This window comes from Emydura macquarii, unplaced genomic scaffold, assembly GCF_026122565.2.
Source record: "Emydura macquarii macquarii isolate MOO-44397 ecotype Brisbane River unplaced genomic scaffold, CSIRO-AGI_Emac_v2 contig_3390, whole genome shotgun sequence".
NCBI lineage: Eukaryota > Metazoa > Chordata > Testudines > Chelidae > Emydura > Emydura macquarii.
Window position 1 is genome coordinate 6,216,322 of NW_027133527.1, and position 27,696 is coordinate 6,244,017.

The 27,696-nt window shown below is 44.7% G+C and overlaps 1 protein-coding gene across 1 annotated transcript in view; it reads left to right on the forward strand.

The window, feature by feature from the left end:
- GRID2IP (Grid2 interacting protein) overlaps window positions 1-27,696 on the forward strand; it is an 87,770-nt gene that overhangs the window by 6,939 nt on the left and 53,135 nt on the right. The window contains 2 exon segments of the mRNA XM_067534328.1: window positions 6,617-7,209; window positions 12,053-12,207. Of these exon segments, the coding sequence (XP_067390429.1) occupies window positions 6,617-7,209; window positions 12,053-12,207 (748 nt within the window).

Below are 27,696 nucleotides of genomic sequence, written 5' to 3' on the forward strand. Positions count from 1 at the left end.
ATATCAAAGGAAGAAAATATTTTTGAAAAAACAGGTCTTCTTGAGTTCACAATGAGAAAAAAATCCTCCTACTCTGAATAGCTTCTCTTTGTTGTGACTATTTTGCACATTTATTGCAGTCAGTCACATCTAAAAAAATCAAATATTATCCCCCTGATTAAGGATGCAGAATTCCTTACTGACCTAATGCGGCAAATTTTCAGATAAGCCTTAAACCATCCTTTAAAATCAGTGGGGCAATTTCTTACTCTCAGGTATTTGCATGCGCAATATTTGCAGGAGCAAAAAAGTCAAGTATTTCTATTCAAGCTGTATTTGCATGTGCAAAGTGAGTACATCTAACTACCTGACTTAGGTACACAAGTATAACTTGCATACACACAGCATTTTGCACATGCAAAATATTCCACATGAAAAATTGTGCATGCTTAAACTTGGGCCTGCAAGGTTGCATTTGTATCTGCAAGACGTTGTGTGTGCAGTCTGTGTCTATGCACCTAAATGAGACAGGGAAGACAGGGTTTGCTGGGAATTCTGAGAGAGAATTTGAGCTTTGTGAGTCCCCAGCCCCATTTTCACATTCAGGAGGTTCAGATACTTTCCAAACAAACATCTCTTTGGGCTGCTTCTCTTATTCAAATTTCCAGTGTCCATGCTTCACATCCCATCACTATATCTGTTCCTCTTGGTTTTGCATTTGTGTAAATGGGGGCAAACGTGACCGTAAAAGCACACACCTATTTCTATTGGGCCTGATTTAGCTCTGGTGCAACTCTGCTGAGGTCCACAATGTTATACAAGGGAAGTGTTTGGCTTCTTGTGTGTATGCTGGATAAGGGACTTCTTGTAAAGTTAATGATTCCTATGGAATCAAGAAAGAAGTTGAGAGGGGACAGATGCTTATGAGTCTGTTAAAGCAGCAGCACAATTATGGCCATTAACAGATAGATGCAGTTAGAGATGGAAAAGATCTACAGAGCATTACAGCCATACCAGAGCAAGGCAGGATTGTTCCCCATCGTATGCTCTCCCAGGCTTTATCCAGTCAAGTTTAAAGTTTCCCAAGTAACAAGGGTCTCACCAGTTGCCTTGGGAGACTATTCCAGGCCCTTGTGGATGTCACCGTTGGGCACTTTCTCTTGATATTCAGCCCACACTGGCACATAAAACAGAAAAAGTCTTGCTACGTGGTTACTAATGGGAGGTAATATCCCTCGCCAGATTTCTACCCCAGGCCTAGCTCCTGCTGGTGCCACAGCAGGAGGCATAATACCTTAAAACCTTTTAGCTTGCTAAGTCCAGGGATCTGGAAATGCTGGGGAAGCAAAGGAGAAAATCAGAAGATGACAATTTAACATTCAGTTTGTGTTATCACAGATTTCCCTGCCTTTCTGGCCTTCTGTGTCCAACTCTCTCAGCTGTTCCGAGCCAGGAGAATGGTCACTGGTTCTTTTATCGTGGGGATCAGAGTGACTAGGAATTAGAAGCACAGTTCTTATTACACAGATTAGCCAATATCTCTGCAGTCATCCGAGTGAGGTGCTTGTCTGTGTGCCAGATGCATATTGGTGTATTCCTACCTAGCACAATATCTCGGATTTTCTCCCCAACACAGCTGGTGGCAGGACCAAGCCAGGCCAGGCCAGGCCAGCAGTTCTGGCCATTCTCTAGCTCTGTGTTTCTGCTGCTTTGACATCCCATAGTTGTCTATTTTGATTTGCTTGTGTGGATAGTAGATTTCCCTGCTTGGGCTCTAATCCATTTTAACTCCTTTCAGATTCTAATTCCACTTATAGGTCTTCAGTCTCAAGGTCAGCGTGAGACTCAACCATTACTAACATTGTAATTAGTCTGTAGTTCTCTGTGGGGTGACAGTGAGATTAAACAGATTAAGAGAAAATATTAAGAGAAGCTAGCACACAGCATCTTGACGGGAACTTCCTCTGTTTTAAGGAGACTGGAAGGTCATTTTAGCGGCAGTCTGATGTGGTGGTGAGTGGGGGAAAATAAACCCTGCTAGAATGAACCTCTCTTTATATTGTTGACCTCACTTTCACCGTTAAGGTGCCTTACATAAGTGTTTCACTAGTTCAGTCACTACTGTGGGTCTTAAATACAAAAGAAAACGCATGGACTATTCTTCCCCACTGAAGTGCACCTTGAATGCTGGACTGTGGATGTAGTAGCTGATCAGACCTGGCTGTCTGAAGAAGTAAAAAGAATTTGTGTGGATCAGTGGTATGTGCTTTCGAGGGAAATGGATGAGAATGAAGACAGTCCCAAAACCTCAGAGGGACAAATATGCCCTTTGTGAGAACCTGGCTGGCCTGACTCCAAGGGTCACAGATTTCTGTAAGTCTTTTCTCATATCACAGATTCATAGAAGTTAGAGCTGGAAAAGAACTACTGCAGGCGGTCAGCTGGTCCATCTCCCTTCAGCCAGAGCAGCATTGTTCCCTAGTATATAGTCACCAGTGTTTTGCCTAGTCCCATTTCAAATGTCCAGCCTGAAGGACAACTGTCTGCCTGTCTTCCTGCTTATATAGCTCTCGTCTGGGGTCTCCAAACGTCCCTTGAGGAGATCATTCCACAACCTAATAGATCTCTTGATATTCAGCCTAAATTTTCCTTTGCTTAATTTCATCCTATTAATTCCAGGCTTGTTCTATCCTGAACACTTCCACTCTCTCCTTGACATTTTCATCTGTCTGATGCTCGCAGACAATTGTTACATCTCTCCTTTAGTTATTGCTTAGTTCTTTTAATATTTCTTTGTAAAACAATCCTCCCAGTTCCCTTTACAGCACAGCTTCAAGTAGCTATTTGCAACAGCAGATCCAGATGGTGATTGATTCAAAGGCAGGGAGGTTAGAGATTCTTGTTTTTCACCTACTTGGACTTTAATAGGCTATCAAATCTTTTAATCTCTTGTTGAATTCCCAGTGAGAAAAACGTGAGGACTTAAGTGAAAAGAGAAAACAATTTTGTCACTAAAACTGGAGTTACAAGAGTCAAGCTTTCCTGATAGCCAGGGGGTGAAAGAACAGCTGAAATTATGATGCCATTGTTTCTTTCATACATATGCTCCTGTACTGGGGATGAGCATGGGCTGGAGTAGGACTCTGACCACGAATTCAAAGGCAGAAGATAACCACTTTGGGAGATAAATCAAGAATCTGTTTACATACCATCCTTGCCCCCACTATTCTTAGTGAAGGGGCTGGTGCAGATGAAGGGTGACTCAAAATAGTAGGGAAAAATAAGGGGAAGATTTTCAAAGATACGAAGGGGAGTGAGGCACCAGTTCCCTTAACTTCCAGTAGGAATTGGGCACTGAGTATACAAATGGGCACAAGAGTTCTCTGGGATTCTCTGCTGACAGCCTCCTGGTATAATCTCAAGAGGCTAGAAGTCAGGGATTTGGAATACTCTCCTCTCACTAGGTAGGAAGATTGAGAGATGCTAGAGGCTGATTTTCTTTTCAGTTTGTGTTTGATCATGGGGATGTATTTGTCTGTGTCAGGGTATTGTTATTGGAACTGGGCCATGGTACTGGTTTAAAAATGTGCAGTTTGTTATTTTGCTTTTTTGTAGTCAGGTGAGAAGCCTTTGGATTTGAACGATGCAAAAATAAAAATGCATTTATGATAATTAATTAATGATTATTATCATCAATAAACCTCCATAAATTGTATGTAGTGTAGTTGTAGTCTTGTTGGGTCCAAGATATTACCTCATTTGCTTTATTGAACCAACGTCTGTTATCTCTCTCACCAACAGAAGTTAGTCCAATAAAATATATTACGTCACCCACCTTGTCCCTCTAAGCCCCATAAAGTAATTTATCCAGTCATTTCAGGCAAAATGCTTTTTATTTCCTTTGCAACATTTTGATTGCCAGGGTCCTGTCTCTATTAGCTTTTCAGACATGCTGAATGCATGTTAAATAATGTGTAATAAATGAATCTGAGTAAACGGCATCTTGACAGAGAGGCTGGATCAAAGGAGAGTGAGTGAGTCTGCATGCAAATTATTTAGCAAGTATCAAAGGACAGTTAATGGGTGTCCCTACAAATTATTTAGTGAGTCCAGTGCCACTGAGAAGGAGCTTCAAGGATGTTGCTCTGGAGTGTTTTAAAGAAGCCTTGCTGATCAGATATTCCAGTTTCCCCACTTCTTCCACAAACACTAATGGGCCTGACACTTCTTTTGCGGCTTGATCTTCCCCATTAAGTCAGTGGGAGTTTTGCCATTTGTCATGCTGTCTGGAGTGACTCACAACCTGTGAGTGCCTACCTCAGGGCAGACTGTCAAAAAGAGGGCAGACACCCCAAACTGGTGGTATGTTCTATAATTCGATTTCACCAAGCCAGTAAAATGTTCAGATTGCTTCCAGCCCCAAGAGACAGGTCATTTACCACAGATCAGTTGGTACCAGTGACAGACTCCCAACACTCACCGCTGGCCTGGCACCTCCTAATCGTGATCTGGGGACTAGCTCAAGCAGACACCCACATCCATGGGTGTGCTCCGTCACACTTCCTCATGGTGCACCGTTAGTCCTTCTTGCCGCCGTCGGGACCCACCGCATCTTCTTCTTGACCTGGCCCTCTGGCCAAGCCACAATTCATATCCCCCACTCCCAGGGGATTCTGCAGTCCTGGTTCCGCCACTTACTTCAGTGGCCACTGCAGTCTGCCACCACTCCAACAGCAGTCTGGGGGAGGGACCCAGGCCCACCCACTATTCCAGGTCCCTGTCCAGGGACCCTACATGACCAGCTTTCACTGCCTCTCCCCCCAACTCCTCAACAGACTTCCCTGGGCCACTTCCCCGCAGCCCCAGTACCACTTCCACCCTTATATCAGGGCATCTGCTCAGCTGAGTTCCAGCAGTCAGCCACTGCTCTGTACTGACCTTCTGCCTGCAGGGCAGCCAGCCTTCCCTCCCCAAGCTCCTGGGAGTGATTGCCCCTGTTTTGCTTGGGAGCTCCCTTTTATACTGGGCTTCCGGGCCCTGACTGGCTATCCCCCAGCTCCGTCCCATTGGCTGCTTCTCCAAGAGCTCTCTTGAACCCTTCCTGGTCAGTGCAAGGCAGATGCCCCATCACAATACCCTAGAGTTTACACCAAAGACAATGCCTGTAGCCAATCCTGTAATAAACTATCTAAAGTTTTATTAGCTGGGAAAAAGAAATGAGAATTATTTACAGGTTATAGCAAGCAAACATGTACACGCAAATGAGTTGTGTTGCAATCTAAATCCTAAATGACAGTTGTAGTAATCTGTGAATTCAAGATGCTTTCAGGGCAGGCTCAGGGGTAACCTCAGGGGATCTCTGGCTTCAGTTTGGTGTCTCTGGCTCTGTGAGAATTCAAACAGCAAAGAGATGGGAAATGTTCATGTGTCTTGGTTTTATTTCCTTCACTCAGCCTCCGAGTCCTTAGGATGAGCTTCCTTGTATGTAGCATTTCCAAGGTGCAACAGGGCCATTAGCCAATTCTTTGTTTTGCAATGTTCCTTGATGACCCATCTGATTTTGATAGTTCTTCTGGACGGGCGGGGGGGAAACACACTTCCTATCTGAGTTCACAAGTTTAGAGCAAACATTTTCAAAGTAGTAAAGCAAAATGTATATATTTCTTTATAGTATGGAATGCAGATATTACAAATACAATTAATGCATGCAGCAATTTATAAACATTCTATACAGTTAAACACTAAATACATTTTATAACACTAATACCTATGTTGAGCAACACATGAGTGAACTGGTTTGGTCTCCAGCTATGAGTTTGTGGCTCTTTGCTAACACCTGCAAGAGGTGTGGCCTGGCCTGCCCGTATCACACCACTGATTTCAACTGAAGCAGGATCAGATCCTTTGTTCTTACTCATGAATCAGGCCTTTCAAACATCCTCGTCTTAAATTCTGTGGTTACTCTTCATTATAATGAAGCTGGGTCAGTATCACATAAAGGGTATTGCAGGCTTAGCTGGTCTGGGCCACACTGGTGCGGGTGCAATGTCACCTCCCCCATGTGAAGCCCCCCTGCTCATCTCAGCAGGTTCTAGAGGATCTGGCAAATTCTAATTCAGATACGTTTGCAGTCATTGGGTACTGAGAAATATTTGTTATAGTAACTCATTTTGAGTCACTTGCATGATCTGGTTTTTAGCATGACGTTACCAGGAATATGAAAAGATGGTTTCACTACGCGGGTAAATGGCAGTGAATTTGCTTCCATAAGAAAGGGGCTGGGTTACTGGCATTTAACAGACAGGCTTGACAGGGGCTATACCAGAGGCACATCCTAAATACCAGGTCACACTGTGTTAACTGATTTGACAGGCCTGATCCTTAAACTTACTCCCTGGTTCTTAATTAAATTAGAGCCTCTAACAATATTAGATTAGAAGGATAAGGAGTAGTTCGTAGGGAGGGATAAAAAGGACCCAGTCAGGGCATTTCCTTTCCGAAGAGATGAGAACACAGAGCAGACTAGAATACCCACCAGAGGGCATCCTTCATAAATAACATCAGTTGGACTTAATGTTCTTACTGTAGGGTAGGGGAAACAATTTCACAACTCTTTTTTTCTTCCCTCCTTTTCCAGTTACAACCATGCCAGCTACCAATCAGGGGTGGCCTGAAGAATTTGGGTTTAAGATAAGTGGAAATGGTCCTTGCTATATCCTTGCAGTAGAAGAAGGCAGCAGCGCTCATGTAGCTGGTCTTCAGCCAGGAGACCAGGTCCTAGAGATAGAAGGCCAGCATGTTTCCTCGATGAACTGTGAGACTCTCATCAACCTGGCAAGGCAGTGTGAGAATGTGCCTCCCAGCATTGGGGTGGTCTCCCGCATCCAGCAGATGGACATCAAGCCTGGCCCTGATGGAAAGTTTGGCTTCAGCCTGATGTGTAACAGTGGCAACCCCCTGCAAGTGGAAAGCGTAGCCCCCAACTCGCCTGCTTCTGAGTATGGAGTCAAACCAGGAGACTACGTGCTGGAAGTCAACGGGATCCCAGTGAAGCTTTATGAAACAGCAGCTGCCATGATCAAATCCTGCCAAGGGAAGGCTCTGAGACTGGGGCTGCTGCGGCTTGGGCGGCTGCAGAGATGGACCAGCAGCAGCGTAAGGGGATTTGTCCAGAGTGCCGACGCCATCCACCAAGAGAGGAAACAGAAAGCTCAGGAATTCAACAAGAAGGTAAAGCCAAAGGCACAGGGCCAGGGGTGCAGTTTGGCAGGGCACTGTGCTTCTGGCGAAAGCTGGGAGGCTGTGGTGCACATGTTCATGGATAATTGTTATTAGAACACTTAGTGAAGCTCTTCGCCCAAGGAAGGGGTGCATGCAGGGTCAACACACACAGTATTTTTTATGAATGAGCTCTACTTTACAGATGTGGGTAAGACAAGTCTATGTTTGCCCCTTTCTCCTGCACTGGGCTCATTGGCATTTGAGGTGAGTGAAGCTTGGATGCTTCTGGTCTCAGGAATTCAAAGCCCTGGAGTTTTGAGTATTGAGTTTGTTCACAAAATGCAAAGACCAAAGGCCATGTGCTCAGCCCGTGTAAATCAGCGTAACTCCACTCAGGTCATTGAGTTTTATTTCCAGCTCTGCCATTGACAAACTGGAGGTGACCATAGGCAAGTCACCTATCCTTTCTGTACCTCAGTTTCCCCATCATTTTACAGATGGGGATCGTGAGGATGAATTAATGTTTGCAAAGGGCTTTGAGATCCTTGGATGGAAGGATGTAGAGAAGAGCCAAGTATTATTAATTTTTCACCATTAAAGCATAATTATTATCAGGCAATAATCTGCAAGGCCAGATATCCTTCTCTTCAGTATCTAAATATTCATTTAGAGTTTTGTCATATCAGCTTTACAAATTTTAGCTCTGATTTTGCAGCAAAGGAAAAAAAAATCAAAGTAATTACATTGTGTTCTTAATGGTTACCCGGGGGGTAATTTGCCAAACTCATCACCTCTTGCTAATTATAAATTTAATCATGGTTGCTTTTTAATCTTCCTATTTTCCATTTCAAAGTAACCTTTTAAAATACTGTTATGAAATAACCAGGTTGTGTTTGTTGATCCAAAGCTGATAAATACCAAGACATTAGTAAAGAGATAAGTCCGTATCAGCAGAATCTCCCTCTTCAGTCAAACTTTAAACTAAGGGTTCACAAATATGCATTTAATTTAGGATTCTAATGTCAGTCCCATTGCATGTTAGACAGATACTTCCTGATTTTGGGGGATTAACAAATGGATGAAGATGTTGGTCTGTTTTATACTGTCTAGTGCAGTTGGATTAAACCACAGTAACTATAACTTGGATGATAATCGTTTAGATTTAGGAAGCAAGCACATTCATGATTTTGGAAAGGCCCTTCCTCATGGAACCTGTGACTGTAAGGTCAATGGGACCATTCATGGAAGTGGAGCTGGAGTTAGCCCAGTAGGTGTGATTGCTGAGTCTCTATGTAACTTTGATCAGCCTGCACTGCTTGCAAGCAGTAACTCCTCCACGCACTTTGTTTCTGTACCAGCTCAGCCAGCTGTGCCTCTTGTTCCCCAGAGTGTTTGAGTGGAAATGAGTTTGCAGAGCTGTGTGGGTTGCTGGCTTTCAGGAATGGGAGTGTAACGGCTCAGATGTTTTAAGTAGCCTAATTTTCAACAAGCTGCAGAAAATAATAAACCCCAGTAGAGTGCTTCCCCCCACCCTTTACCTGCCAATAAACGCTGCTTTGGTTAGAGCTGCTGGTGGCAGAGCTGGTAGCATAAGCCAAGAAGGCGGGCGGGGGGGGAATGCTTGGGAAGCACATCTGCATGTCATTACCCAGAATGCACTAGTAGCTCACCTCTGTTTCACAACATCACTGGGGTCCAGGCTCTGGTCATGTGCTAAAAGGTTTAAGGGTGCTTGTGGTTGCACTGGGTTCTCTGCGAGCCTGAGGTGCGGAAGGCTTTTCCTATACTGGGCTCTGGATCATTATCTTATTTGATTCCCTGGCTCAGAGCGCTCATGGAGGGGGCTGGGTGACTCAAGTGGTGGTATCGGTATTATTCTCATGGCCGGCCATACTGTGGGCATGAACCCCAACCCGCACTCTGAACTGTCCCTGACATAGGGGCGCGAAATCTGCATCCAAATATTCCTGGTCTCTGAGTCACGGATCCAGGATCTGTTCCTTGGGTGCTGTTGGATTTGATGTCCAGTCTGGCCCATTCTAGGGGAGCTAGAGAAGTGGATGGGACGAATGGACTCAGAGATGGGGTGCTGGCCTCCTCACTTCTTGTTCTTTGTTGGAATGATGAGACTGTTTTTCAATGATGTTTCCATTGTATTGCAGCTAGTTTCCATTGTGCTGTGTAGCCGCCTGAGATCTCTGGTGTGGAGGTGGGGTGGGACTTTGTCAGGACATAATAATGATACTTAGGCTTTCGGCTCCAGGTCACCCTCTCCTGTTGTTATTCACTGAGCACCCAGGCATGTGCCAGGCACCATGCAGACAATCATAACAAAGGAGAAGATACAGTCCCTGCCCTGAAGAATTTACTATGTAAACTGAGCTCAACTGATTGGTGGTTGCTGAGTAATGACTGAAGTGGCAGGTCCCAGTCCCTTTCTAATGGGTGGGTGACTCACATTAATGTTTGCACCATTAGGCCCCCTCGTTGGCAGTCTCAGCAGAGAGGTCAAAGACTGAACGGATCATGAACACTGAACGTCTCTTTCATCCCGAGCTGTGGCCCCTTGTTTCAGGCCACATTTATGTGCCTCAATAAGGCAAAGGAAAGGAAGCTTGTCCTGCCACTGCCCATCCTGTCCCTGCTCTGCACATAAACACAGGGACTTCCCTCTTAGGGCTGTCAAGCCAGCTGTGCTGCTTAACACCCAATTGACCATGGGACCAAGAGGCCACTCTGAAAGCTGAGAATTGCAGGGGTATAGAAATGCCCTGCCAATCTCTTTTCCCGAGTCATGTCCCATGGGGAAGGGAGGGGAGTGGAGGAGAGAGGAAAGTGGCTGGAGGGTGAGGTGTAGGAGATGCATAAGTTGCTGTGTTCCCACCTCAAGGATTCTTCTAGGGAGGGGACTCTTTAACTGGCTAGATCACCGGGTTTATAGCTGGCAGCAGCCAGAGGGCATCCAGGATTGTGGCCCAGAATTTTCATTATATGACCATTTTTTTGTAATTTCTTTTGGGCCAAATCTTGAAGTCCTGACTCAGGCAAAACTTTAACAGGAGGGCCTCAGGATCTGGCCCACTGAAATGCCAGGTTCATTGTAAACATTGCACTGGCTCTGGAGAGTAAGGAGCGTGTGAGGCTGTATGCTGTATAACTGCAGCCTTTACTGCTCCAGATTTAATAACCTTGAAATGTCTGCTGCTTAATGAGAGTTTCAGTCGTGGTCATGTGATGGCTTTTCCAAATTGACAAGTGCCTTGTGGCTTGTGATGTAGGTCAGACACGTCTGTGAGAAGTGACTTTGGAGAACTGCAAAGTGGAACAAGGACCTGGAGGCAAGGACTCCTTTTCCTTTTCTGATGTAAAGGCCGCTGTCACCCTGCATATGGCACCGCTCATCTGGGTTTTATTTTCTGCTCTTTTTACGGATTTTTGTGGAGTGGAGAGAACCTAGCCTAAGGAAAGATGTGGCTCCCTTTGTTATTCAGGAGAAAAGAGTGAGTTCTCTGGCCACTGATTCCAACCTGTGTTTGTAAGTCAGATGCCTGCAGCATTTGGGGGGTAATTGCTTGGCCCACAAAACCCTCCATCAATGGAAAAGCAAACAAAAGAGGAACAGGGACAGGAGGGATCTCAGACAGTTTTCTGTTTCCTTGGTATTTATCATATCTGGAGAACATTTGCCTAAAATGCAGACTCCCTGAAGTGCTAGATTCCAGGGTGGGCAAACCACTCCAAAGCCAGCTTGCACCGCAGGTTCCAACCTTTTAGGATAATTGTAGTAACAGAGTAACTAGACTAAGCTCTTGAGCTCAGCTGTATGATTGGTGCCTCCCATTAATTTATATGTCATAGATGGGATCTTTCAAACCTGTCTCAGGATCATGACCTCCTTGTCAGGCTCCACTGTGGGTCACATTATGTGTAATTGCATGATTGAAGGGCAGCCAAGGTGCACTGAAGACTGGCATCAAGGCGCTTCATACAGCAGAGAAAGGGGGCTTGGACTCTCAGTCACAAAAGCCTGATGTACCAGCAGTGGTACACATCCCAGTGGTTGGAAACCATGAGGTAACATGGCCCCTTCCCACCTTCTGCACCAATGCAGGAGTTTCTCGCAGGTTAATTTCCTAGTTTTCTGCATCATTTCAGGAGTTAATAGCAAGAAAATGTCACTCTGTATAATCAAGAGGTAATTAAAGGTTTAGGATAGAATCAGAACTGCTCAACTGTGTCATATGCCCTGCACGGCAAATGAAGATTCTCTTTGAGCTTATGTGTGGGGTCCTGTGCTTTTGAAGTAGGAGAATTTTGAATCCTGCTGTTGCTGTAAAAGTCTCACTGACCACATGTGGCAAAGGTCAGCTGTAAAGTCCTAAGGAGCCCTGAGTTTGTGTCACTAGCATCCAACAAGATCATTTGAGGATGTTGTGAAGGCCAAGACTATAACAGGGTTCAAAAAAGAACTAGATTCGTTCATGGGGGATAGGTCCATCAATGGCTATTAGCCAGGATAGGCAGAGACTGCAGTTTGCCAGAAGCTGGGAATGGGCGACGGGATGGATCACTCGATGATGACCTATTATGTTCATTCCTTCTGAAGCACCTGGCATGGGCCACTGTTGGAAGACAGGACACTGGGCTAGATGGACCATTGGTCTGATATAGTATAGCTGTTCTTATGTTCTTATGTAAGGTGTTTGGGTTTTTTAAAATAAATTGTTTCCTCTCTTTTGGGTTGGTCCACGTATTTCAGATATGTCTGTGTTTCTGATGATTTTATTTCCATTGAGTTTCATGTCTGTTTCTTCTTCTATTAAATGTGTGTCTTGCTTCCACTCCTACACAGGTTGACGAAATTCTCAGAGATCAGCCAGAGGTAAAAGAGAAAGTTTTCACCGTCTTGAAACAATATGCGGCAGAGAGGAAGGTGGAATACTTGGCTTACACCCTTTCCATGATTCTCACCAAAGAATCCCATCAACTTCTCATTGATAATATCAGGTACAAAGCTATCAGTAATCATCACATTGTCATGGAGGTAATTAATACATGGGATGTCTAGATGGTGGAGGTGAATATGGATGAAGGGTATTGGGCTCTAATTATAAAGTTCCAATCCTTTTTTGCAACCAACAGCACCAAGAATTTTTCATTTTCTTGATTTGGGAAGTGTAAGACTTGCACAAGGAATCTCAGCTGAGACTATATCGTTTTGATTCCTACCAAGGAGAGCAGACTCCTCCTGACAAAGACCAGATCAGCTTTGCCAGGAGAAGCCAACTCGCAGCTGAGACTCCAACATAGTGTAGCAACAGATTGTCAAAAGGACTCAGCTAACATTTACATATCGTTCTCCATGGGAACTACTGGGTGGTGAGTTTAGTAGAAAATCTAGCACTTTATGACTAGCATTTGCGTCTCCACTACTGGGTGTAAAAGACCTGCCCCAGCATGTATGACCATGTCACCCTCTGCTGGAGTCCCACAGAGATGACTACAGCTCACTGACACTGTCCTGGAGCACAAGTGAGGGGGCTTGTAAATTAGAGCAGAAGGGCATGAATTCTTTCCAGTGTGAAGTTCACAAGGCCACAGATCAGCCATCAGGACACTCATTTGACTCACTTGCAACAATCACTGCTTACAGACCATAGGCTCTTGGTTCGAGTCCCAGCTACGGTATTGTGCAGGACACATTTGCACAGCAAGTGCATGCATTAGGTAGAGGAGTCCATTGGGTAGATATGCGTGGCCTATCATATGGGCATGTGTCACACATAACCCTGCTTGCGGAGGTGACCTTTGCTGTGGCTAGCTTCGGTTGAGGGATGAAATCTCCTTGTCAGGTGCATGAAAATGTTCTGCTTAGTTTCCTTCCTTGGTGAGTCGTTCCATCTACCAACAGCATTTTAATTGGATCCCTTTTTTTGGACATCATTTGAAATAGAAACTAAATTAGCTACAGAATGTCTGGAAATTAACCAAGGAAGATAATGGAAAATAAGCCAAAATCCACAATTGGAAAACTGGAAATAAATTAGGTTTCAGTCAGGGTGGTGGTGGATTGATGAGCAGGAGAGGCAGACTTCTGCATCGGGCGGCTGGGAGCCAGGGGGTGAATCAGAATGAAGGGGAGCAGGCAAAGCTTTGGCTGGCCGACTTTTACCTCATATATGTCTGCTGTCATTGCAGAGTGCTGTGTCTGAGCTGCAGCTGCCTCCTGTGCCCCAGGGATGGGATGTTGCCATTTCTATGGGTCACATTTGCAAACACTCATGAACACCATGGGAATGCCCGGGAAACATAGATTAGTAGCTGTCTCGATTCAAGTGAACCCCCTTCCAAAGCACCACATTTATGGCAATCTTTTAAGGAAAGAGGAGAAAACCCCCTCAGTAGCCTTGGTTGTAGAGCAACTACCAAGTGACTATGTAATTCTAGAATAATAGAACATCAGAGATGGAAGATGGGTCATATCCCATTCAGGATTGTTCTCCACAGTCTACTTCTGTGCTTTGTCCAGTTGCCTAGATGCCCCTAATGCTTCCACATCCCTTGGGAGACTGTTTTGTGGCCTACTACATCTCACTACCAGGATGCTTTTCTGCATGTTCCTTTGCTTAATTTTACCCCATCAGCAGGCCACAATTCCTTTCCCTTCTTGGTATTTACACCCTTAAAAATCTTGTAGGGTCTGATTCTGCTCTCACTCCAGTTGTATATTGATATAACTCCACTGACACCAATGGGCAACTCTTGACTTACACTACAGAAATTGAGAGGAGACTGAGGACTGTAGACTTTTCTCATGCCACCGGACGGCCAAGCCCTACTGGCCTCATTCTTGCCTGACTTCCACTTTTTGTTGTCATTTACACCTGTGCCAAGCAGGTATAAAATGCTGTCCCGTCCAAATGGCATTAGGGAACCAGGCCTTGCATGATTAGATCTGTTCATTTCTCCTCATAAATCAGCCCCTCCAGCCCTTTATCACTGTGGTGCTCTTCTCTGAATTCCTTTCAGTTTGTCCTGATCCCCAGAACGAACTGCACTATTTTAATTAATCTGTGGCACAAACCCATTGTCTCCCACGAACAAACAGGGACTGATCCTGCTTCCTTTGAAGACAGTGGTAAAATTCCCAAAGTCTGGGGTCTCTTGCCTGACTTTGGACTTCTGAAAGTGGCTGGCTTTCCATTTCCCGGTAAACACACTGCAAGCCTCCATCTGACAGCCCTAGCGTCAGCTGTCTGTGGAGTTATATCACTGACCTGCCGCGTGCCAGTCCAACGCCTGCTGCTTGTCATGAGAAAAGCAGTGGGCCAGAGGCTCTGCAAGAGGCCAGAGGTCTTGTCAGGATAATTTGCCTTTCAAAACTTGATGGAAAATATTTTTATTATGAGAAGGGAAAAAGCAGCTCAAAGCTCCAGCTCCAGTACCATAGACAATATGGCTCCCTTTCCCCTGAGTGCGAACTCCTAGTGCTGGAAGAAAGGGACAGGGAGGTGGGGAATACAAGCAGGCTCTGTGCTTGGTAATAGTAATTTTCTTTTAATATCACACCATGTTGAATTAGTGGCAAATTCATTATTTCCTGTTTCCCACGGGACATTTCCTCTCAGCTTTCACACCCAGCAGAGTTGAAACACCTAATGAGGGTACAGTGAGAGGCAGGGAGATCACTTGGCACTGAGCCATTTACAGGTTGTGTCATTACCCCAGTCAAAAAAAAGAAAAGATAGCTTGGCTTTAAATATCAATCCATCCCGGAGCCTCTGGATGAGATTATGCTTGGCAATGCTTTGTTTGTTCTGCTTTCTGCTTTCTTGCGTGTGTGTGTGTGTGTGTGCAGAGTGAATGGGGCAGAGGCTTGAGGTGTCTGGGGAATGTGGAGGTAGTGTTTGCGTGTATGCCAAGGGGAAGGTGTATATTTGTGTGTGTGTGCAAGGTGGGGGGGGTGCACTGCACTTCGTGGGGGCTGCATGTCCATGTGTATGCGCTGTACCTGAATCTCTCCCCCCCGCCGATAGATTGCAGCAATTAGTTTTTCTAGGTTTGGCACTTATAGCACAGCTTGGATCCCTACAGGAAAGTTACACAGGAAAAGTACTGCCCCTGAAGCTCCTTTTCTCACAGAGTGGCAGAGAGAGTGGCCTGTACCATCCCTCCAAAAGGAGCCTGAAAAACTAGAGTGGCTAAACTACGGGGAGATCAGTGTGTCTGTGTCATTGCGAACAGCACTTGGAACATATGTGTTAGATAGTCCTATAAAATAGCCTCTGTGCCTGTCTGTTCAAGTGTAAGGAGTGGGGGTCTGATTCTCATTTATAAAAAAGCCACTTTATGCCAGTCCGGCAGTGTAAAGAAGCCTTAAAGTAGGCATAAATTACATTTACAGTCACTGCCAGAGCAGTGTAAAAGGGCCTGAGTCATAAATGAGCGTGTGGGCATAATGTCGCAGAGATCTGGCCTTCTTCAGTCGCTCATTATATTCAAAAGAGGTGTTTCGTGCTCTTTGGCCATGTTGCTAGGATGGACAAAACTACCTCAGCACACCATGCTCTCAAACTCTCCATCGACATGCAAAGGGGCGCATGCCCTGACCCTACCTGGTTCTGCCCACGGGCTATCCAAGAGATTCGTGGATTGGCAGGATTGAGCCAGATCTAGGAAATTCACTATACGATGCCTGGGACAACGCCATCAACTGTGGTCATGCTGGCTGGCACAACGGTCCTCAGTAGACTCTGTATGTTTCATGCTGATGATGGTGTGGGTGTGCACACCACATAAATAGAGGCTTTGACTTTCAGCTCAGTCACACCAGTGTAAGCCATTGAGCTCAGTGTTGTTACCCTGCTGTAAGTGAGATCAGGATTGGGCTCACAGTTTGTGTCACAGGTGCTGCATGTTCTTTTTACAGCCAGGCAGTGTAGTCTGGTTTGCAGTGGGTTGGTGTCTGCATACAAGACACATGACTCTGAGGATTATGGTCCGTCAGAGATGATGATCATTAGGGAATCAGGCCTCAATCTGGCTGCACTCTGGGCCCGGCTTTCCAATTCCCGTTTAATCAGTGGAATTGTAAGATATTACGGTTACCATAACAACTATCCTCCAGGCACAGGGTCTTAGAAACCTTTGCAAAGGGAACTGCGACTCAAAGAGCATGATGGGAGTTCGCAGCCGATCTTTCTTGCCTTTCTCATGCAGAATCACACTATGTTTCAAATGGAAGTATTACCACATTACCATGTGCATTTTCCGCATGTAGCTTCCTTTAGAGAAATAGAATCATTAATGAGGTGATGGCCACCTTTGAAACATGACTGGAAGATGGGCTCTGCCTCCTGGTACCCATCCATGCTTGCCCCCTTTCAGCTGCAGCTCCTGGTGTGTGTGGCCTTTCTGATTCTCTCTGACCTAGAGGCAGTCAGAAGTGAATGCTGCTGAGGGAGACGGGTCAGGGGACTGCTCTCTCCTTACTTCAATAACTGCACATCTCAGGCAGGCAGACCTTGATGAGAAGGAGCACACTCAGCATCTGTGCTGAGAAGGGATGGGCCAGATGTAGCTGATGTCAGGTCTCAGGCTATGCCTCCCCTGCTGGGTGAAGGCCAACCAAACATATTTCACATGTATTTATAGTGGATTTTGTCACCTTTAGCTAAATTAACAAGGCCTTTCCAATTAAATCTTGTTCCTAGTGGAATCTCTCTGGGTGCTTAACCACTGAGATCCTGGATGGTGTGGGAGCTAGTCATGGGTGGCAGGTATAATAGCCCAGGGGAATAGGCCAGGCTAAGCCTCCCCTGGTGAAGCTACCAGATGCCAAGGCTGTGGTGGCCCTGCCTCTTCACATCCCTGCTCTGCTCCTTCCCCGAAGCCCCCACATCACCCACCACGTTGCTCCTTTTGCTCCCTGGGGTTTGGGGCTGATCTGGGTGCCAGCAGGCTGGCCAGGGTTTGGGCTGCTCCAGGTGCTAGTGGCCCAGCTGGGGTTTGGGGCTGCTCTGGGTACTGGAGGACTGGCCAGGGTTTGGGGCTGTGCTGGCAGGCTGGCTGGTGGGGGGTGGGGCCTTGGGCAGAAGGGGCAGGGCATAGGTTAGCCTCCCTAAAGGGGGTGGTGTACACATCACCCATGGAGCTAGTGCACAGTCTAGGGTGGCAGGAGATTCGGTGTCTTCTCCTGACTCTGCTATGAACCTTTGTGTGACCTTGGGACAGGTTGTTTCGCTTCTCTGTGCCTCCCTTTCCCAATCTGTGAAACATACAAACCCATTTTATGGTGTGTTCATTCCCTGATGTAAAACTGTGTGATCCTTAGCTGGAAGACGCTGTAGAAAATCTCAATATTGTTATTGCTCAGCCCACACTCTGACACAGGAAAAGGTACATACAAGACTGGACTGGCACACTTAAGGAATTTACAGGCAGAAAAATTATCTTCTCTATGGAGGCAGATGGTGGGGAACTTCCAGCTGTGTTCATTTCTTTCTTGGTCCATCTAATGCTCCTCAGCGAAGGGAGTAAAAAGGCTCCAGTGAACTGGATGTGGCGCTGGGAATCAGGAGCTCTGGCTTCTATTCTTAGCTCTGCGGCTCTGTGCCTTTGGGCAGGTTGGACTCATTTCATCTCTCTGTCTCTCAGCTAGCTCATTTGCAAAATGGAGACAATGATTCTTGCCTCCTTTGTGAGGGGCTTGAGATCTAGGGATGAAAAATCACTATCAAAATGATGACTGGTGTTATGATTAGATTTTTATGGAAACATAGATTCAAAATATAAACAACTGAAATTATATGGGACTGAATGTACAGAGAGCTGGGGTGGAGACAAGTGAACCAGCATGGATAGAATAAAACTCCAGCTGGACCTTCACTCAAAACTCAAATCCATCCTGAACTTACAAAACAAAACAAAACAAAAAAATCTTATAGAAAGGACCTTATTCTCTAAGAAATTCTCTGAGGTGTTCACATCATATCTGTAGAACCCTGTTCCATTACTACAGAATTATACTGTCTTCAACCCTATGAAATTCTTTAGGATTTTTCCATACAGGGGATTCAAATGAGCACCTGAATTTTCAGATGCTTATTCCATCTGGACCTCCAAGCCCATTGAGTGTTGCCTATTGCTTGATTTCCTCACTGTTCATATTATTCCCTAATGCACAGCATGTTGTGTCAGAGTCTGAAGTCAAAGAAAGTAGCTATCATCTATTACTCTCCTAATGCTGATGCATTAATTTCTGAAGCATAATCAGAGCTGTCACTCCCCAGTGTCTGAATCCCCAAAAAGGCAAAGCCATCAAGGCAGCTTCAAATTTTGTTTCTTGTGATTTGGAAAATAACTGATTTTAGAAAACAACCCTTAATCGCTCCCCGTGCCCTGGTGTGAAAGGTTAGGGCTGGAGCTAGAGTAGGAAGGCTCAGTGTATGGGGCAACTAATCTCGGTTTAAAGTGAATGAAATACTTAGTTCAGGGAAATGCATCAAATCTAATTAAATGAATTTGAGAGAAAACATTGCTGTAAAAACCCAGGTTCCCGTTTGCCAGAGGTATTGTTGGAAGCTAGTCCAGGCTGTATGTCTTGCCTTGTGTACAAGATAAGCTGCCTATGCTGAAATTTTTCAGTTTGCTTTGTATATCTAACACCATGGGTTGGATTTTGCATTGTGCTGTGGTCCTTTTGCATTGCCAGGGCAGGATGAAGGGGCCGGAACCTCCCGCTGACTTGACAGCAAAGAATTCCCTTGATGGGGCGGAAACCCCCTGTTGGCATAAACCTGGTGGAGGCAGTTTCTGCACCACCCCCCTTTCACGCTGTTGTGGGGGGCTTTGCGCCTTGTCTAATTGTCACTATGGCCAGGTTGATGCAGAATTAAGCAGCTGGTTCCAATTCCTTGACACCCCTTCCCCTCACCCAGCTCAGAGACGGGGAAGAACTTTGAGCCCCACAATTCTCTTAACATGATCTCTTGTGCTTTCTCCAGCTGTACAAATGTATGTAAGTGTACTGATAGTGACAGAGGAGTTGCCATTAGAGATCAGACCTGTGATCCATCTAGGCCAGATAGACAGTGACCAGTAGGAGCTGCTTCAGAGAAAGGTGCAAGGGACCCCTTAGTGGGAAATTGTGGAATAACCTGCCCTGGGGACGTTTCCTACTAACCCCCAAAACTTTGTGGGTGGCTCATGCCCGCAAGCATGAGAGTTTATTTCCCTAATAAATGGGGAATATAAATATAAATGTCTAATTCTGTTATGTGCCTGGCCTCACTCATGTCTTGTGGCAGTGAGTCCCACAGGTCAATTACAGCTCAAAGCATTTCTTTTTCTCAGTTTTAAATTTGTGGCCTTTTGGTTTAATTAAATGTCACCTTACGAGAAAGGAGTAAATATAAAATAAATAAATAAATAAAAGCACCCCCTTTATCTTCTCTATAACAGTTAGTTAGTATGCCTCCAGCGTGTCCCTTCTTATTTGTCTCCTCTCTAAAATCTTAACAGTCTCAGTCCATTCACTTTCTCTTCAGGAGAAAGTTTCTCCAAATTCTCATGGAGCATCTCTGAGCCCCTTCTAGTCCTATGTTTTCTGTTTTGAGGCAAGGTGACGTAAACTAACCACAGTATTCCAGGTAGGGACCATTCAGTCAGATAGAGGTATTAGAAGATTTTCAGCATTATTCTCCATCCCATTGTTTCTGTATCTTAACATTTTTTTTTTGCTTTTTTGACTTTTGCTGCTGTTTGAGCAGAACTTTTCCATGAGCTGCCCAGAAGGAAAGCTGATGAGATGCACTGATTTGCTGCAGACTTACTGGATGTATATAGTTTTGGGTTATTCCTACATGGCTTGAGATGGGTCTATTCCATCAGGTATCCTTCTGTCTTTTTCACTAGGGATGGGTTTAGTCAAGTTCTTGGATCTAAACACCCCCCGACTTTGGAGACAGAGATGTGAAATCCGGATTCAGATCTAAGTTTGTAACTTGGGCTGGTCTCTGCTTTTGATGTATTCTCTTCAGGTTATTGTACCATGTCCATCACCATTAAATGCATTAAGTGACATGACTAGCATCTGTCACATGTGCTCCCTTCCTTTCTCCTTGATTGTGTGCTGTATTTGTGTGTTTCTATTAGCAAAGGCAGGTGGAACAAGTGCACCTGGCATTTGGAATCGAAGGTGGTGAGGTTTGAAGTAGTTGTTAGTTCCCGGGGGAGTTCATTCCACAGCCTTGGACTAGTCCCTGAAAAGTCCAGTCTACTGCACAGGTGAGCTTTATCCTTGCTTTTGATGGTGCCATTGGGCCAGAGGAGCAGCGCTGTCAGTCAGGGTCCTTGTCCTGGAGATTTAGATGATCTTTTAGATATTCTTGGCCCAGACCATTGAGTGAAGATAAGGGCTGAGACCTGAATTTGCTGGAAATTTGGGATAAGATAATATCTACTTCTCAGGAGCGCTGGGAGGCTTCGTAAGGAATACATGTTAAGCACACGGAGGTTTTCTGAGGAAAGGTATCATGTTAATATATTAGAAATGTGTATGGATCTGCAGCATACCTGGGCAGAGTGCAGACAGGCCGTAATTCACCTGTTTTCTGCTCATTCAAGTGAATGGCAATCAGTGCAAATTGGATAAGGGTTTCTGGACGCTACTCATTGAATCATATGTTCTTTAACTCTGAGCTTTCGTATCGGGGCAGCAGAGTCCCTAGACTAGCACATGGAATCCCCTCTCCGCCTCGCTAGACTAGCATATGGAAATCTGTTCAGCACAGCAGACTTGTGAAGTCTCCAAGGATTTCAAGCCAAGCAGAAGGAAATGGTGAAAGGAGCTGTTCCCCCTTTCACTGGCTTCCCAGCTATTTAAAAAAAATGATAAAAAATACCCAGTCCCTCTCCCTCCCCCTCTGAAATCAGCCTGAGGACATGCCATGAGGGCACATGCAGCCTGTAGGCTAAGAAGCCTGGAGGTCCTGGAGTGACCGTGTGGAATGGGAAGGGGCTGTAATGGTTTGTGCTGAGGGCTGGTGGGTAACATGCATTTGCTTGGCTCTCACCCCTGCCTGAGGATTCCTCTTGCTTTCATGACTTGCTCCTTCCTCTCATTCCATCTCCCTTTGTGTTGAGGGCGTCCAGAATTCTGCCCACCCCTCTGTGTTGTGTTACTCGTCAGAGGCGCTGATCCTATAGGGTGCTGCGCATTCTCCAACCCAGTGGAGCAGAGGGTGCTCAGTGCCTCTTTCCAGAGATCGGAGTCCAGGGAGGAGGAGGGGAGATTCAGTTTTCCCACTTGCTGGTGCCAACCCCCAGAGAAGCTTGGCAGCAGTAGCAGCGACAAACCAGAGACCCAATAATGCACCAACAAACCATCCAAAGCAGTTCCCATGTCCCTGCACTGTAATTGTCCTGGCTACCTGTGGACTGTGACCCTGGAGTAAAGAGGACAACACATGGGGACAAGACAGAGGCGGAAGTTAGATCTGGGAATAGAAGGAGCTTCTTTACAAAGCAAGCAGATAATTTCCCTTTAATTCAAAGCCTCCATACCTGGAGACAAAGAGGACTAAGTGTAATTAATGTGTGGGATTTTTTTGTGGTCGAGGAGCTCTATGGTAAGTGGGTTTAATATCTGATTGCAGTGTTGGTGAAGTGTGAAGTGTTAGGCCTAAATGCTAAATCTCATTAGCGGCTGGCGAGATCATCTCTTGGCTTCCTTTGGCTTTAGTGGGACTTGAGTGCTTTCAGCATCTTGCGGGGTTGGGCACTAGAGAGCAGATCTTCAACGCTATTTAGGCACCTAAGATGTACATAGGCGCCTAGTGGGAGTTTCAAAAACACCTACCCAAGCTTTGAACTCCAGCCCTGTGTGTCTAGAATGTTTCCCAGTATGCCAACACATTTACCCTATAAGACCCTTCATAGTTTAGGATATTGTCCCAAATCAGGTGACTTAAGATGCAAATGCCTGGTCTTTAAGAAGACAAAAGTCTTTGGCTGTAGTGATCTAAAGATACACTTCAGTGTAAATGATACAGCAATATACAGTATCAGCACAAGGGAGGTCAGCCAGTCAGATCATTTCTCAGTGTTTGCAGTCACTGCTGTGCTGCAGATCTGTCTTCTCCTGAGAGCAGATTAATCCTTTGGTTTTGTTCTGTGGCAGGGATGCAGGGGCAGAGTTAAAGAACTTTGAGTCACCTGAATTGTGTATTTACATGATTCCATTTTAAAGTTTAACTTGACGTTTCCCAGCTAATCTTTTTTTGAGAGAGAGCACAAACATTTTCAAAGTTTTTTACATCTTCAAAAACAAAAACCACACCTACACGGAGGCAGGCTGAGTTTTTTTAAGCATCAGTTTTTCTCCAGCTATGCCTTTTGTGATTAAAATACTGTCTTGTTTGGAAGTTGATGGGCAGTGACCCTTTGAAGACACTGACCTCAGCAGTCACCTGAAACACCAGGGTCCTAAGGGAGCCATATCCTGAGATATTTACATGGCTTTTGCTTAGTCCTTACAGAAGCGAGACTCCCTGTGGCATCATCACCTTGTCTTCCAACTCTAGACACTTCAGTCTCCCACTCTTGCATGAGCCAGTTCCAGTGCTTCTAAGTGATTGAGATTGCTGCCGAGTTGTAGAGGCGTCCCCTCCACCCCTTTTAAGGTAAACACAAAGGCCAGCACCACCAAGTCTTTTCAACGCTTCATCCTCAGGTCAAAGTTCCCCATAGCCTCTCCTGGACTCTCCGATCACCCTCGTATCTGAGCTTCACAAGTCCATTGGATGCCTTCCTTCACACCACAGCTGTCTCTGAGCTCCTCAGTTAAAGAGCTCTGCTACTCTCACTCCAGACCCTGAGTCTCTCTGGAGAGACCTTCCCTCAGTCCTCACTTCCCCCTTGTCTCCCATCAGCCATTTCTGGCTGTTTCCTAGGCTGTCTCCCTAACCCGCTGCAGAGAGCCTCCCAGCGTTTGCTGGGTCTATTATAAGAGACCCCTGCTACTCCCTACAGATCTCTTCTGCTAGTGAGCTCAGAGCTTGCCCAATTATCAGCTGACCCTGTTTAGTCATGTGACCTCTCCTTGACTTTCTCTGCAATTACTGTTTCTAACTGAGCCCCTTCCCTGCCAGTCAACAGACAGGGTGTGTGCACCCTGTCACACTCCCACTTAAGTCAATGGTAGTTTTGCTTGAGTATAAGCTACATAAGGAGTTCAGCGCAGTACTGAGAATAGTGTGATTTAAGATTTTTTTTTTATGAGGTTGAGATGAAGCCAAGGGTTTCCACAATGACAGCATCTCACCTGGGCAGAGCTCATTCAGCGACTCACTGTGTGGAGCTTGCATTCGACAATTGAACTCTCATAAGCTGAGCTAAATTGAGCAAACTCAACAAATGCCTTTGGAAGGGGACTGGATGGCTAAGAATAGATTAAATGAGATGGAACCTTTCCCTGTTAGCTATCAATTTGAATACAGCTCAGGTTGCTGAAATTTGTTACCAACTAATAGTCCCTTATAATATGTGCTAAATACTTATGCTAAATAATCTGTTCCTCCTTGCATTTTGCTGTGATGCTTTTCCGAAGAAGAGCTCTGTGTAGCTTGGAAGCTTGTCTTTCTCACCAAAAGAAGCTGGTCAAATAAAAGATATTACATCACCCACCTTGTCTGTCTTAGCAATCTGATGGTCATTTATTGGCTGAAATGAGTTGATGGTTTCAATCCAGTGGGAAAAGTGTCCACATAATAAAAAGCCTGTCACCAGAAATGGCACTAATTGGCTTCCTTGCTGGCAGTCTCAGAAGAAAGACCAGCACTGAGGAGACTGAATTCCTTTTGGGAGGTGGTCTGTCAAGTCAGGGTGAAGCAGAGTAGTCCTGGCTTGTACTGCCCTTGCTGTTCTGCGCCTATGCTGGAGATAAAAAGAGGAAATCAGTCTTCTGGTACCTTTCACTAGCAATAAACTGGCCTTAAAACCTCCCCCTAGTGTCTCTGTTTAATTTCCTTTACATTTTCTGTAGTGACTCACTCATTCATGGTCAGCATGCCATGGGTTTACAAATGCTGAATTTCTACATGAGAAAGGAGCCAGTCTTTGACTTCTTTTGGTGGCTGTATATTCAGCTACTCAATGTTACTGCTAAATTCTCTTTTATAATGGTGCCTGAGACAAGAAATCATTAGGACCATATGACATCAAAAGCCAGTAAAGTCCTCTGCAAGTCTGCTTCTTGCCCAAGCGACTCATAGACACAGATGCTATAGTAATATGGGCCACATAAGTTTCTAGATATAGGAGGTACAGGTGGACTCTGACTTCTGGTCCATTTCTAAACCAGTACAGTGCCTTGTATCTGAAGTCTTGGGTTATCCAGTGACTCAGTGCATCCAGGAGTAGAAGATAAAGAAGCAGAATGGAGATTTGTTGCATGAGAATATTCTTGTTTTTATCTTTGGAATCCAATAGTTCCACAATAAAATATATACAATCCTTCTGCACGTTCATTCTCAGGAGAATTATTTGAATAGTAGAATTCAGCACAAGTTTAGTGAATTTTTTCAAAGTGAAATGGTGAGATTAGAAGTGTTATAATTGGATCCCCCAGTGGGTCGCTCTGTGGCTCCGTGCTGTATGTGCATGTGGGTTGTCATCTCTCAGCCCACAGTTTACTGTGCACAGTCCCCTCCCCCAGATCGCAGCATCACAAGCACATTCTTTCCCTGGTTAATGTACACCTCTGAATGCGATGCAGATTTTTCCGTGCTGGCATTTATTGTGTGCAGAGTAATGCAGCTTGTAAATCCCCAGTTTAGCTGCTAACCCTAGCTGTATCCTGATTGGATTTTTCCTTTGCACTAGCTGGATTTATTTTTGGGACGCTGCTGCTGCTGCTGTTGGGTCTCCTCCTTTGATGATTCTTCCATATGCCCTCTCTGTATCTCCCTTAATGACTTAACATTTCCTGCAAGGTGTTTGTGTATAGCATACCTCAAGAGCCCATAGATTCAGCGTACAATCAAATCCCCGTCTGGAGAAACACTCCTCCTCCCCCCTCCATGCTAGGGTTTGGGTTTTCTCTTTTTTTCCCTCAAATGGATTTCAGCCCATTTATCCAGAATTAAGCTCCTGCAGATTTTAATTTGCTGACATTTTCTTCATCCGTTTTGTTGTGGATAGCAGGGATAATGCATGTGCTGTGCTAGTCCCTCACTGCACTCAGTCCCCCTGCCCATATGGTTGGTGTATGTAGTAAAAGTGCACAATTTTGAGTTGCTCAGGAATGATGAAATACAGCAGCGAGAGGGAAAGATGAGCTGCCTTGGGTAAGTAACAAATGAGACCTTTCCTGGGGGTGGAACTGGATTGATTTTTAACAACTTAATTCCGGAATCTAATGATAACACTGGACACTGCAAAAACTCAGCCTGCTGAAGTTAGTTAACGCTAAACATTCTCCGTACACAAGGTCTTCCATCATAGTGACTTGATGGGTCAGTGTGACTCAGCCAAGTAGAGGGAGAGAGGGAAATTTTTTCTTCTTTATTCCTCAGGCACTTGTAAATGTCAGACTTGTTCTTTTCAAACAGTGACCTCCAGACAATGGTACTCTCTTGTTACTGGGGAACTTGGGTGTGGGTGTGTGGAGGTGTGTGTGTGGAGGGGGGGAGTCACACATTTCAGTTAGAAAAGTGACTTTGTTGTGATTTTGGTTAGTGTGTGGGTCTCTGGGCTCTTCTTTCATTTCACAGTTGTTTTTATACCATAGAGGAGTTGTACTATCAGCAGGGAAGTTGCAGTACATCTCTATACTGAAGGGTACCTTCCTAATGCTGTCTCAGAATGACTGAGTATCCTTCTCCAGCTACTTTAAAGGGACACTCAACTTAAAAATCTTGTGTTGTAAAGAAACATTTCTTTCCTAAGTTACTAACAGCACTTTAGAGCCTTAAAAATCCATTGTCCTTGTCACTATTTCTGCTCTTTGTTTACATTTTGCATTTCTCTCAGCATGGACAGAGAACACCGGTGAAGTCACTGTCACTTTTCGTTATTGTCAGTTTTGCTTTTAGACGCCCAGCATGGCATTCTTTGGGTTTAAAAACAACCATTTTCATTAGAGTTGTAAATTGTGCAAAAGTAGAACCCCTATCCCAGTCTATTTGAGACTGGACATTAATTGACTCTTTCTATTGCTCTTCGGTGTTATAAAAGCTTGTTTTTACAAACTATAAATGTTAATGCCATGCTTAAATTGACGTTGTCCCTTTAACTTGGGGCTTGAATAGCTAAATAAGTGTAGTGTAGGGTACGTTCAGATTCTAATCTTCCTATCTATTCCACTGACCTCAGAGCATATTTGCTTATTAGATGATAACTCTAGGGATGTTGTGCAGTTTATTATATATTTTTGTGCACTTTCTTGACGTCTTTTCCTCGGGCTGTATTTTTGGTGTAAGGATGAGTTCAGCAGTACAGTGTGTTACTTGTACTTCCTTTATTGTAAATTATTTGTCTGCTTTTTAAGCAACCTACCTTTGCTAGAAGAAAACCATACAGTGTATTCCAGGAACATCCGCCCTTCCAGAGAGGCAAGAGTGTGAGTGATTTTTTATCACAGTCCCTTTAGATCTCTGACAAAGATAAAACCTCTGCCCATCAGGGATTCTTGTATTACTGAAGAAATTCCACTAAGTTCATTTTAATAATGGTTCAAACACAATCTGTCTTTCTCAGCTTGTTTTCACAGCAATAAAATTGCTTGGAATGTCACAGTATTAAAATTCTCCAGCCATCTGTGACACTCCGTGGATAAGAAATTTCATTTTAGCCAGTGGGATTTATATATGTTAGATTGTGCCATTTTCCTCACTCCCCCCACCCAAAGATCTGCTCCTCTGAGATGTGATGGATGTTTTCTCTGTTTTTATGTGGAAACACTGCTTGTAAGAGATATAGACAATATCCCTGTTGGATTTGCTTTAGTTTGTCTTGCTGATTTTGTACAGAATTTAGAACTTCAAATAAAGAATATGCTCTCATCTTGTCTAAAAATCCATGCAGATTCTCTGTGAAATTCTGTGAACGGCAGGAGAGATAAAGGAGGAAAAGCAGCTTCTTGCTTGTTTCCCTTAAAAAATCACTAATCTTCTAGTTAGACATATGTTGAACTATCCAAAAGAGGAATTAGGGCACCAGAAAAAGTATCTGCAACTGGATAGCAAGAATAAAAATGAGTGGGAGTGAGGTCCTTTTACACTGGGAAAGTTCAAATAGGCCATGACTAGAATGGCCCAGTGTAAACTCTCCTGTGAAGATATTACTCTTTGTTTTGACATGGTCCAGTCTCATGGTGTCATGGATGGTTTGGTCAGAACAGATAGCAGGTTATATTTTTTAAAAGTTACAATTGATTTGCAACTTTTATGTCAGAAATTAATTGTTCGATCCAAAATGTTTTTAGCTTTCTGTAAA